Source organism: Podarcis bocagei, assembly GCF_964188305.1.
Source record: "Podarcis bocagei genome assembly, chromosome: 13".
NCBI lineage: Eukaryota > Metazoa > Chordata > Lepidosauria > Squamata > Lacertidae > Podarcis > Podarcis bocagei.
Genome location: NC_138138.1, coordinates 2,673,513 through 2,685,672, shown reverse-complemented (window position 1 = coordinate 2,685,672; position 12,160 = coordinate 2,673,513). Strand labels below are relative to the sequence as shown.

Sequence of the window (12,160 nt, the reverse complement as noted above, 5' to 3'; positions counted from 1 at the left end):
GCCCAATGTCTCAGGCAGAGGTCTTTCCCATCCTCTGCCACTAACTGAACCTGGAATCTGGTCCGTGCCCAGAATGGGCTCTCCGCTGAACGAGGGAAGGGGCAGGGAGCTGGGTCTCGCCCCAAAGGCCGCTTCTGCTTTTAAGTGCCCATCCCAATATAAGAAGCCTGCTTATGTAAACCTGCATCCCACAGGAAGGCCAAGCCAGCAGGGCATGATGAGCGAGCCTGGAGAGGCAATTCCTGCTCCAAATTTCTCAATAATCTAATGCAAGTGGGGAAATGAGTCTATTTCAGACTCCATACACTGAAAGCTAAGAAGTTATTTTTTTACTCACGGAGTTTGAGGTGTCCGCTGCTTTTTGGGGGGCACTGATGAGATCGCTTTTCTTATTTGCTGCCAGCTTGTTGTCTAGTATGTTCTTCTTGACCACCTTGAGATCCCTGTTTTTGCCAGGAATGTATCCATGCTTCAATGAGATAAGGATGGGGTCGGCATTCTTCCCATCAAACCACTCCTCAGCTTCCAGGGAAGCCTCTGGACCAGCCGTGTCAGGATAGAGATCATCCTGGAAAAGGTCAGACTGCAAAAGGGAGGTGGGGGAAGATACAACGGCCACATCAGTAGCTGTGCTGTGAAAAGTCCTACAAGACGCTCACATATCTGAAACAACACAAACACTCACCTTCCGAGGGACAGTCATGATAATGGGCTCGCACTTTCGCTCATGCAGTTTGAAGAACCTTTGAAAGAAAAGAAGCACACGAGGTAGAGGTCAAGGTAAAGGACCCCTGCAGGGTTAAGTCCCGTCAAAGGTGATTATGGGGTTGCGGCGCTCATCTGGCTTTGAGTCTGGCCCCTCTAAGATCAACATCCTGTCTGACCAACCAGACAGATGCCTGTGGGAAGCCACAAGCACTCTTCCCTTTAGCCTTCAGAGGCACACTGCCTCCCACGCTGGAGGGAACATATAGCCAGTGTGACCGGCAGCCACTGATTCCTTGTCCTTTTAAAAAGTCAACTCAACTCAAAGCTAAGGCATGGCCCAATTTTCTTCCTCTCTAGGCCTCAAAAGGACCTCAAAAGAGCAGCTGAAACCAAAAGGACTTTCCATTGTTTAGAAAATCCTGAGGTTGGGTAGATTTTTCTTCCCAAATATGGAAGCCACAACATGCATTTCAGGAAAGTATTTTGCTGCTGACCGATGAGATCCTAGAAGTGTCAGTATTTGGGGCTATGACAAGGGGAATGCCACCTGGCTTGCTTTATTTGTCAATTTCTTCTTTTAAACAGATTATTCTTCTGATGTAGACAAGTTACCCTGACATCCAGCATGCCTTGAGACATCACTTCCTTTACAAAATCTTCCATCCCTACATCCTTTGAAACAGTTCAGACTGTACAGCGCCAAGTGGTGGACTTGTGACCCAGAATGTTAGGGTGCCAGGCTAGAGATCCCAGGGCTGCAGTCGGGGTCACTGGCACTCTTCCCGGCCTCTCGTTACCTTGCTATCTCGCACTTGTTCACATCCAAGCCCCTCTTCGGCATGAAGCCCATCCCTCTCTGCGGCTCTTTGCTGCTGAAGGTGTTGAGGTAGTGCACATAGGGCGACTCATCTGTGATCTCAAAGTAGCGAATGCTGCTGTCACCCTGGAATAAATTGGGGAGGGCAAGCAAGTGACTACGGGCCCGGAATCCTGCTCGCGGGGGTGAGGAGGTGTGTCCTCCCAGACCATTCCTTGTACAACACGCCCACCCTTCAGGTACCTGGTGTCTCTGGCACATTCATGAAGCCTCCAGTGTGAATCATGTCTACTGACATGCGAAGCAGCCTGCAGGACCAAGGCACAGGCCTGCGCATCCACCCTGCTGCTGCCCACAGTGGTAGCCAGAAGCCTACAAGCAATGAGCCTTTCCTCACCTCGGCCCCCTCCCCACCAACGGGGATACAAAGGGGCACAATGCCTTTGAACAAAGCGTTAGCGTGGCTTGACTGTATCTAAAAATTCCATAATTTAGTTGAGTGTTTTGCAAAGCAGGTCTTTCTTCTGCCTCTCCCAAACCTGCTAACTAGAGGGCTGGCATTAGGAAAGGAGGAGAAAAGCTTCAGTCCTTGGGCTTCTTCATATAGCCCCAAAGCAGTTTTCAAACAAGAGGGCAGGTAGTGTTTTTTTTCCTACTGCATGTTGAAGATTTCATAAAGCCTCACATATAAGGCTGCAGAATCAAGAATCACACCCCCCCACACACACACAATGGACGATAGCACATTGTGCAGTTAATTCTGCCTGACAAAATTCTCAACTTATCAGTCTAACAGGTGTCTGTCCAGGACAGCTCAAACCTGCAGCCTGGGCAGACTGTTCTGATTATCCTTTCAGGACTCCACCAAAATAACATGGGATGCAATGCAGTACCAGTCTCGCCTCACCCCCCAAAATCCAAGGTGAGAAAAAGAATGATTCTCAAACCACATGTGAAACTTAACAGTGACCCTGTGGTTTTTTAAAATGCCTAAGCCATAGATTGAGAGGGGGCCACGAAACCATTGTGAACCCCTGGGGGTGCACACCATATCTTGAGGGCATCCTAAATCCCATAACATCAGCAGCTAAAAAAATTGGGCTGGGGAAGCCACCACTGACACGTGAGGAGTGACCAGAGATGGGGCACCATCAAAGAGGTCTAATATTTGGAATTTATTCCACAGAGAGGAGTCGTCTTCCCAGGGTCAAGAAGACCTCTTCTTGCTCGGGCTATTTAGATGCTCTGATTTATCTTAGCAGTATGGGAATTGAGTGGTTTCAATGTTTCATGTTATGTTTTGCCGTTTTAAATGTGATCATTACTGTTTTCTGTTGCTTAATTGTTAGTCACTCTGGGATTTATATTTATAAATACTTGTAAATATAAGGTATAAATATTTGTAAATAACTAAACAAATATGTACAGTATCTAAATTCCTATGACAGACTAGTGGTCCTGAGGGACTTGCAAACAAATGATTTGAAAACTGTTAAGAAGAAGTGGAGCTGGTTTGTTCTCTCCTTTGGTATCTATCATGTGTCGCATTCTCTTTATACACATTCTGCACTCTCTTTATACACATACACACATGAATTCACACACTCTAGAGCGGGGGGTGGGGAGCAAGAATAAATAATTCCCCCAAGAAGGAGGAGATGGAGTAGCAGCCAGGGCAACCTTTGCAGGCAGCACTGAAATGCCACAAACAGGCTGCTTTTCTCAGACAACCGTTCTCTTCAGCACAGCAGCCATGACCTACCTTTCCACATAAGTAAATGATGTTGGTGTCTGGGTCATAGAAGGGTAGCAACACACCATTGCTGGTGTCCATTTCATGGAGGGCAATGGGCTCTTCCATGCTTTTCTGCAGAGAGAAGAATGGCATCTTACATTTGGAAGACATGGACTCTGGTGACCCTGCTAGTCAGAATGACATTGATGCTGCTGGCTGCCCAGAGAGCAAACACCAAAATAAAATTTAATGCACAATATCTGAGAACTACAATTTGCTGGACTTGTCACATGTGACAGATCTCATCTTCCAGAGCATTTTGGTGTTTGATATAGTTTGTTGCAATGAGTTTCAGATTAAGCCATATACTAATAATAATATAATAATAATAGTAGTAGTAATTTATTATTTATACCCCCGCCCATCTGGCTGAGTTTCCCCAGCCACTCTCGGCGGTTCCCAATCGCAATACAGCATTAAATATTAAAAACTTCCCTAAACAGGGCTGCCTTCAGATGTCTTTTAAAAATAAGATAGCTGCTTATTTCCTTGACATCTGATGGGAGGGCATTCCACAGGGCGGGCGCCACCACCGAGAAGGCCCTCTGGAGTTTTATGAAAAAGAATCTTCATGGGATGGGGGTAGGCCAAGGATTTGAGAATGGTATGGGTGCGATATACTCTGAACAAAAAGTTAAGCTGATTGTAAATAATGTGATAACTGAGGAACTGAAGATAGAAAAAGGAACACGACAGGGGTGCCCAATCTCCCCATTGCTTTTTATTTCTGTTCTGGAGGTGTTGCTGAATATGATTAGAAATGACCAGCAGGTTAAAGGTGTACAGGTCGGGGTTAAACATTACAAGCTAAAGGCTTTTGCAGACGACCTAGTATTGACTTTACAAGAGCCAGACACTAGTGCGAAAAGGGTGTTGGAGATAATCCAACAATTTGGCCAAGTAGCTGGGTTCAAACTGAATAAACAAAAAACTAAAGTATTAGAAAAAAACTTAACAGTCATGGAGAAGGAGAAATTCCAAGAAGAGACAGGTTTGACAGTGGTTAAGAAGGTGAAATACCTAGGGGTTTATCTGACATCTAAAAATTTGAACTTATATAAGGACAACTATGAAAAATGCTGGTCAGAAATTAAAAAAGATCTAGAAATATGGTCAAATTTGAAATTGTCAATGTTAGGCCGAATTGCAGTTATTAAGATGAATGTATTGCCTAGAATGTTATTCTTGTTTCAAACTTTGCAGATTCTTGACAAGATGGACTGTTTCAAGAGGTGGCAGAAAGACATTGCGAAATTTGTCTGGCAGGGCAAAAAGCCCAGAATAAAATTTAAAGTACTTACAGATGCAAAAGAAAGAGGGGGATTTGCCCTGCCGGACTTAAAATTGTACTATGAAGCAGCAGCATTCTGCTGGCTGAAAGAGTGGATGCTCCTCGAGAACACAGATATCTTGGATTTAGAAGGTTTCAATAATGCATTTGGTTGGCATGCATATCTATGGTATGATAAAATTAAAGTGCATAGGGCCTTTAAAAATCACATTGTTAGAAAAGCGTTGTTTAATGTATGGATAAGATATAAAGACTTGTTGGAAAATAAAACCCCTAGATGGTTGTCACCTTTGGAGGCTAAGGCATTGAAGAAACTCAATATGGAGGCCGGATGGCCAAAATATTGGGAAATTTTGGAACAAGATGGAGATAAATTGAAATTACAGAGCCATGAGAAATTGAAACCAAAAGTACAAGATTGGCTCCATTATTATCAAATAATGGAGGTTTATAAACAAGATAGGAAAATTGGCTTCCAGGTGGAAAAATCAAAATTAGAGACGGAATTGTTAGAACCCAATACTAAGAATTTGTCAAGAATGTATAATTTGCTGCTGAAATGGAATACACAAGATGAAACAGTTAAATCGGCTATGATTAAGTGGGCACAGGACATTGGTCATAACATTATGTTTGCTGACTGGGAATGGTTGTGGAACACCGGTATAAAATTCACGGCATGTAATGCCTTAAAGGAAAACATTATGAAAATGATCTACAGGTGGTACATGACCCCAGTCAAGCTAGCAAAAATTTATCATTTGCCTGATAATAAGTGTTGGAAGTGTAAAGAAACTGAAGGTACTTTCTATCACCTTTGGTGGACGTGCCCGAAGATTAAGGCTTTCTGGGAAATGATATATAATGAAATGAAAAAGGTACTTAAGTGTACTTTTCCTAAGAAACCAGAGGCCTTTCTCTTGGGCATTGTCAGCCAATTGGTGTCAAAGAAGGATAGAACTTTCTTTATGTATGCTACAACAGCAGCAAGAATACTCATCGCAAAGTATTGGAAGACACAAGATCTACCCACCCTGGAAGAATGGCAGATGAAAGTGATGGACTACATGACATTGGCTGAGATGACTGGCAGAATCCGTGATCAGGGGAAGGAGACGGCGGAAGAAGAATGGAAGAAGTTTAAAATTTACCTTAAGGACTACTATAAACTGCATGAATGTTAGAATGTCGAGGTTTTGAGAAAGAAAGGGTTACAGCGATATAAGATTAGAATGAAGGAAAGATTAAGAGGACAGAGGCTTGACAGAACTATTTAGAAGTTGCTGAAAAACTTTGGACATTGGGATACAGAAAGGGGAGGTATGGGGGAGTCCGAGAAACAAGGTTTATGAAAAAAAGGGTACGAAACTATACATGTTTGTATGTCTTTTTATATGTTTGTATTGTTTTAAAAAAAATTTTGTGAAACCAATAAAAATCTTTTTTTTTTAAAAAAAGAGAAGGCCCTCTGTCTGGTTCCCTGTAACCTCATTTCTCGCAGTAAGGGAACCGTCAGAAGGCCCTCGGAGCTGGACCTCAGTGTCCAGGTAGAACGATGGGGGTGGAGACGCTCCTTCAGGTATACAGGACCGAGGCCGTTTAGGGCTTTAAAGGTCAACACCAACACTTTGAATTGTGCTCGGAAACGTACTGGGAGCCAATGCAGATCTCTCAGGGCTGGTGTTATGTGGTCCCAGTGGCCACTCCCAGTCACCAGTCTAGCTGCCACATTCTGGATTAATTGCAGTTTCCGAGCCACCTTCAAAGGTAGCCCCACATAGAGTGCATTGCAGTAGTCCAAGCGGGAGATAACTGTTGGTTTCTATTTCCCTCACTGAGCAGCAACTGCAGTCACAAGACATTGTTTTGCATTCCACAGTCAGAGTTACTGTTGGATTCCCACGGGACTGGGAGACTGGATGTGACGTTCACTGGTTTCCTGTTTTTCACTGTTCTCTCGGTTTCTTTGTTAGAGAGACGGTTGCTTCTCTGCTCTCACAGAGGCAAGATGCATGTTTGTATTCTCTCAGCATAGAGAGGAAATAAAGTTAAGAATGTGGCACATACTGCTTATCCTTCTGCTGTGTGGACTACTCTGCTTGGGCTCAAGATAAGACGAGCCTGTATCAGCTTCAGATGGGCCGAAGCTGGTCAAAATCTCACATTTTTGGTTCCGGGCCCAGGAAAACGGAATCGGACTGAACTAATGGCTGCTGGCAGGGGAACAAAGAAACAGAGGATCGGAATGCTGGCAGAGGCAGAGGGACGGATCAGACGATATCTGCTCTGCGCGTCAAGAAGATTGATGAGAGGTATGTGCTCATGCTCTGGGCAGCCTGCCAACTCCTAATTAATGGCTTTATGGCTGGACTTTGAACTTTTAAAGCCGTTTGCCGTGGCACAGGCTCAAAGGCTTGAAAACTGAAAGTACTTTTACAAGTGCTTTTGGAAGCAGCAGAGATGGCTAATGCAAGACTGGCTGATGCTTTTGGGATTCCAAAGCTCAATAAGAAGAATTATGCGGAGTGGGTACTCTACGCAGAGGCTCTTCTGCGTAAAGAATGTCTGTTTAATGTTATTACAGACACCCCCCCAGCTCCAATAACAGATGAATGGGCAGCTAAGGATTCCAAAGCAAGGGGAACACTTACATTGATAGTCTCCCCAGAAGAGCTCTGTCTGTTGCATGATAAGACCTCAGCCAGAGAAATTTGGGACACTTTGAGAGATTCTCATTTGAGAACAGAAGCTGGTGCTTCTTTGTTCTACTATGCCAAGCTGCATGATATGGCACTTGCTGAAGGTGCAGATGTTCGTACACATCTGATGGAGATGTAGAATCTGAGACATGAGCTGCAACAGAGAGGACTCACCTTTCCAGAGGCTGCGTATTCCTTCATGATACTACATTCTTTGGGTTCAAGTTGGGAGTCCGTTGCCACTCAGATTGCTGTTCAGCCAACTGCTCAGATCACGGTAGCCCATGTTACTGCCGTGATTCTGAATGAAGCGGACCGGCGAGGTGCTAGCTGCATGGGTAAGGGGGAGTCTTCACAGACGTCATCCCAGAATGCAGTGTCATCCCAGAATGCAGTGGAACCACCAGATGGCGCCAAAGCTTTGAAGGCAGTGAAATGCTACTCGTGTGGGCGTCTAGGCCATATGAAGAGGGAATGCAGCCAAGACAGAGCAGTGCAGCGAAAGCTCATCGCGTGGAAAAGGCAAAGGTCCGGTGTCCAGGACAATGCAGCACAAGGCAATGGTCTCACGCTTCACTCCAAAGGTTGCAAAGGTCCAGAAGACGTCTAGATCTTTCTTCGTGGTGGATTTGGGCGCAACGCACCACTTATGCAACAACAAGCGACTGTTCGTGTCTTTTACACCGCAGGAAGGTGTGATTCACCAGGCGGATGACCACACGATCCCCAGTCAAGGCTATGGAACTGTTGTTCTTCACAGTTTGGGCTTATTGATACAAGATGTTATCTACGTTCCAGATGCTTCACACAATCTACTCAGTGTTGTGCAGCTGAATGAACGGAAAATTGACGTTTCCTTCAAGAACAAGAAGTGCACCATCACAAAGAAAAACGATTATGTATTGCATGCTGAATATGTTGATCGTTTGTTTGTATTGTATTTTGATGATGATGTGCAGGATGAAACTTGTTGCATTGCAGGTTCTAACAAAAGTTTGCATGCAGGATGTATTCATGATTTTCACAGGAAATTTGGTCATTTGCATTTTGAGGCAGTATCCAAAATGCCTGCCTTGGTTGAAGGTATGACTATTAAACCCTGCAGGTACCACATGAAGTGTAAGGCATGCGCAGCAAACAAAGTGAAAATGGCTGCGAAAGGTAAGGTGTCTAGTAGGCAAGCTACAGAACCATACCAGGTTGTTCATGCTGATTTGGTTGGTCCACTGTCGCACTCTTTGGGTGGAAACAGGTACTTCATGGTTCTCATTGATGCATTTTCCAGGTATATTTATGTGTACAATCTCGAGCAGAAATCGGAGGCTTTTCCAAGGTTCAAGGAATTCTGTGCTTGGCTGGAAAATGTGCATGGTAAGAAGATAAAGACTCTTTTCACTGATCGCGGGGGGAATTCACTTCTCAGCAGTTTGAAGCGTTTCTGACTGAGAAAGGAATTCAGCACAATTTGTCTAGTCCTCGCTGACCATGGCAGAATGGACTTTGCGAGAGGGCAAATCAGACATTGCTTCAAGGTTTAAAAACCTTGCTACATGATGCAAATCTTCCAGAGTTATTGGGCCGAATCTCTCTCCTGTTTTGTTTACAGTTATAATCGCAGGTTATCTTCAGCGATTGGTTGTACCCCCCCTATGAGAAGATGTTTGGCAAGAAACCTTACATCAAACACATGAGAATTTTTGGTTCTGACATGTGGGTTCACACACCACAAAGCTCCAAGTTAGGCAAGCGTGGATTGCATGGTATCTTTCTAGGTTATCAGAAAGGTTCTTACAGAATAATGATGACTGACTCTAATACAATTAGGCTCACAAGAAGTGTTGAGTACAATGCCAAGTGGGGGGAGAATGTGGGAATTTTCCAATGTTATCCTGATGACAGTGATGAGACTGAGGATAGGCAACAGCAGCAGCAACAGCCACAGCTGCCGCAACAACCCACTGATGAAGGTCCTGATTCTGAGTCTGAATTGGGTGATTCAGAGGATTTCAAGAGTGCGAAAGCCTCTATGCGACCCTCTGAAGGCTCTGATCAAGAATTGGAGGAACCATTGTTCACAACAGGTCACTTTTCTCCTAAGAAGGAAGAGGAGAGTGTTGAAGACCTACGGCTAATTCGTAGGTCTCAAAGAGCCACCAAAGGCAGACCTCCAAAGAGATTTGCTGATGAATTTGCTAAGACAACAGTAGCAGCTGTTAAAAGCTCCAAGAAGGTATTTGAACCTTCAAGTTTCCAAGAAATCCAGGATTTGGATTCAAAGGATGCTGAGCCATGGTTAAATGCCATGAAGGCTGAGCTTGATTCCCTAGAGAGGAACAAAACATGGGAGCCAGTTCCAGTAGTTCCAGGAATGAAACTGCTTGGAAGCAAATGGGTCTTCAAAGCGAAGACTGATCAAAATGGCAAGATAGTCAGACACAAAGCCAGATTGGTAGCCAGAGGTTTTTCACAGGTACCAGGAGAAGACTATCATGAGACCTACTCACCCACCGTGAGGTATGAGAGCATTAGGCTTATGCTCAAACTTGCTGCAGAAGAGAATCTTCACGTTAGTCACCACAATGTGAATACAGCATTTTTGTACGGATCTCTAGGTGAATCTCTTTATATGCTTCCACCTGATGGCGTACAAGTAAAACAGGGATTTGTTTGTGCTCTGAAGAAGTCCCTTTATGGTCTCAAACAAAGTGCACGGTGCTGGCACACAAAACTCACTGAAGTATTGTTTTCTCTAGGTTTTAAGCAAGGGAAATCTGATCCATGTGTATTTGTTAAAGAGGAGGGGCAAAAGAAGCTGTATTGCTTGTTTTATGTTGATGATATTTTATTCTTTTGGAAGGATGTCACAATGTACAATAATGCCCTAGCTCAACTGAAGGAGCACTTTGACATGAAAGATCTTGGTGAGGTAAACAACTACCTATCTCTGGAAATAGAGAGAGATCAAGAGGGTAACATTCTAGTACACCAGTCACGGAAAATTGCTGATGTGTTAAGCAAACTACCGTATTTTTCGCTCTATAAGACGCACCAGACCACAAGACGCACCTAGTTTTTGGAGCAGGAAAACAAGGAAAAATATATTCTGAATCCCAGAAGCCAGAACAGCAAGAGGGATCGCTGTGCAGTGAAAGCAGCAATCCCTCTTGCTGTTTTGGCTTCTGGGATAGCTGCGCAGCCTGCACTCGCTCCATAAGACGCACACACATTTCCCATTACTTTTTAGGAGGGAAAAAGTGAGTCCTATAGAGCAAAAAATACGGTAAACCTGATGGATGCTAACCCTGTAGACACACCGATGACAACAGGTTATCAGGTAGATGACACTGAAGAAGCATTTTCTGACACTACACTGTACAGAAGTGTGCTAGGCAAACTAAACTTCATTGCCAGATGTTCAAGACCTGACATTGCTGTTAGCTGTAATTTGCTAAGCAGACAAGTCAACAATCCTACTGTTAAGGATTGGAAAGCTCTGAAACGCATAGCTCGCTATTTGAAAGGAACTATGCATTACAGACTGAGATTTAACAATCAGAAGTCTGGTGGTCTTGAAATATTTGCAGATGCAAGTTTTGGAAGTGACACTACAGACAGGAAAAGTACGTCTGGAGTTTGCTACATGTACAATCAGGGTCTTTTTGATTGGTCATGCAAGAAGCAAACAACAGTTAGCTTAAGTACTTGTGAAGCTGAACTGAATGCACTGTCTTATTCACTTAAAGATTGTGAATGGTTGTTACAATTGTGCAAAGACATGAAAATTTCTGTCAAATGTCCAATCCAGGTTTACCAGGACAACAAAGCATGTTTGGCTTTGCTGAATTCTGAAGGTTGTAAGCAAAGCACGAAGCATTTGCAATTGAAACTGCAACATGCTAGGGAATGTATTCAGAAGGGACTCGTAACGGTGTCCTATATGCCAGGTAATGAAATTCCTGCTGACGTATTGTCCAAGATTGTATCAAGGGATCAACACTGTACCTATGTGCAGAAGGTGGGTTTGTACTGACACTGTACGAACATGCTGCCCAGTGATGTTCACAGAAAGGGGGAGGATGTTGGTTTCTATTTCCCTCACTGAGCAGCAACTGCAGTCACAAGACATTGTTTTGCATTCCACAGTCAGAGTTACTGTTGGATTCCCACGGGACTGGGAGACTGGATGTGACGTTCACTGGTTTCCTGTTTTTCACTGTTCTCTCGGTTTCTTTGTTAGAGAGACGGTTGCTTCTCTGCTCTCACAGAGGCAAGATGCATGTTTGTATTCTCTCAGCATAGAGAGGAAATAAAGTTAAGAATGTGGCACATACTGCTTATCCTTCTGCTGTGTGGACTACTCTGCTTGGGCTCAAGATAAGACGAGCCTGTATCAGCTTCAGATGGGCCGAAGCTGGTCAAAATCTCAAAATAACTAGAGCATGCACCACTCTGGTGAGACAGTCCGTGGGCAGGGAGGGTCCCAGCCTGTGTACCAGGTGGAGCTGGTAGACAGCCGCCCTGACCAAATTATCTAAAAAGACCCTATCACCTGCCTCTGTCCTGAGGCTGTAGAAGGCAGTTGCAGAATTAAATAAAAGTAAGTAAATTAACCCTTTATGTCCCTTCCAACTCTACAATGCTAGGATTCTAACTTAAAAGTTTGTTTCCTAAAGGAACATCTGAAGCATCAAGACAGAGTTGCAGAGTGAACACGTTTGTTGGCAGGATGGGCTGCAGGGGTCAGCAACCTTTTTCAGCCGTGGGCCGGTCCATCGTCCATCAGACCATGTTGTGGGCCGGACTATATTTTGGGAGAAAAAATGAACAAATTCCTATGCCCCACAAATAAC

The 12,160-nt window shown here is 44.2% G+C and overlaps 1 protein-coding gene across 2 annotated transcripts in view; it reads right to left on the bottom strand.

Moving 5' to 3' along the window:
* Window positions 1–12,160, bottom strand: part of CORO1C (coronin 1C) — a 92,461-nt gene that overhangs the window by 3,407 nt on the left and 76,894 nt on the right. For both annotated transcript variants that reach the window (XM_081168565.1, XM_081168564.1), the window contains exons 7-10: window positions 3,288–3,392; window positions 1,506–1,651; window positions 686–743; window positions 338–583 (exon numbers count right to left, since the gene is read on the bottom strand). In XM_081168565.1, coding sequence (XP_081024691.1) covers window positions 338–583; window positions 686–743; window positions 1,506–1,651; window positions 3,288–3,392 — 555 coding nt within the window. The remainder of the gene's footprint in view (window positions 1–337; window positions 584–685; window positions 744–1,505; window positions 1,652–3,287; window positions 3,393–12,160) is intronic.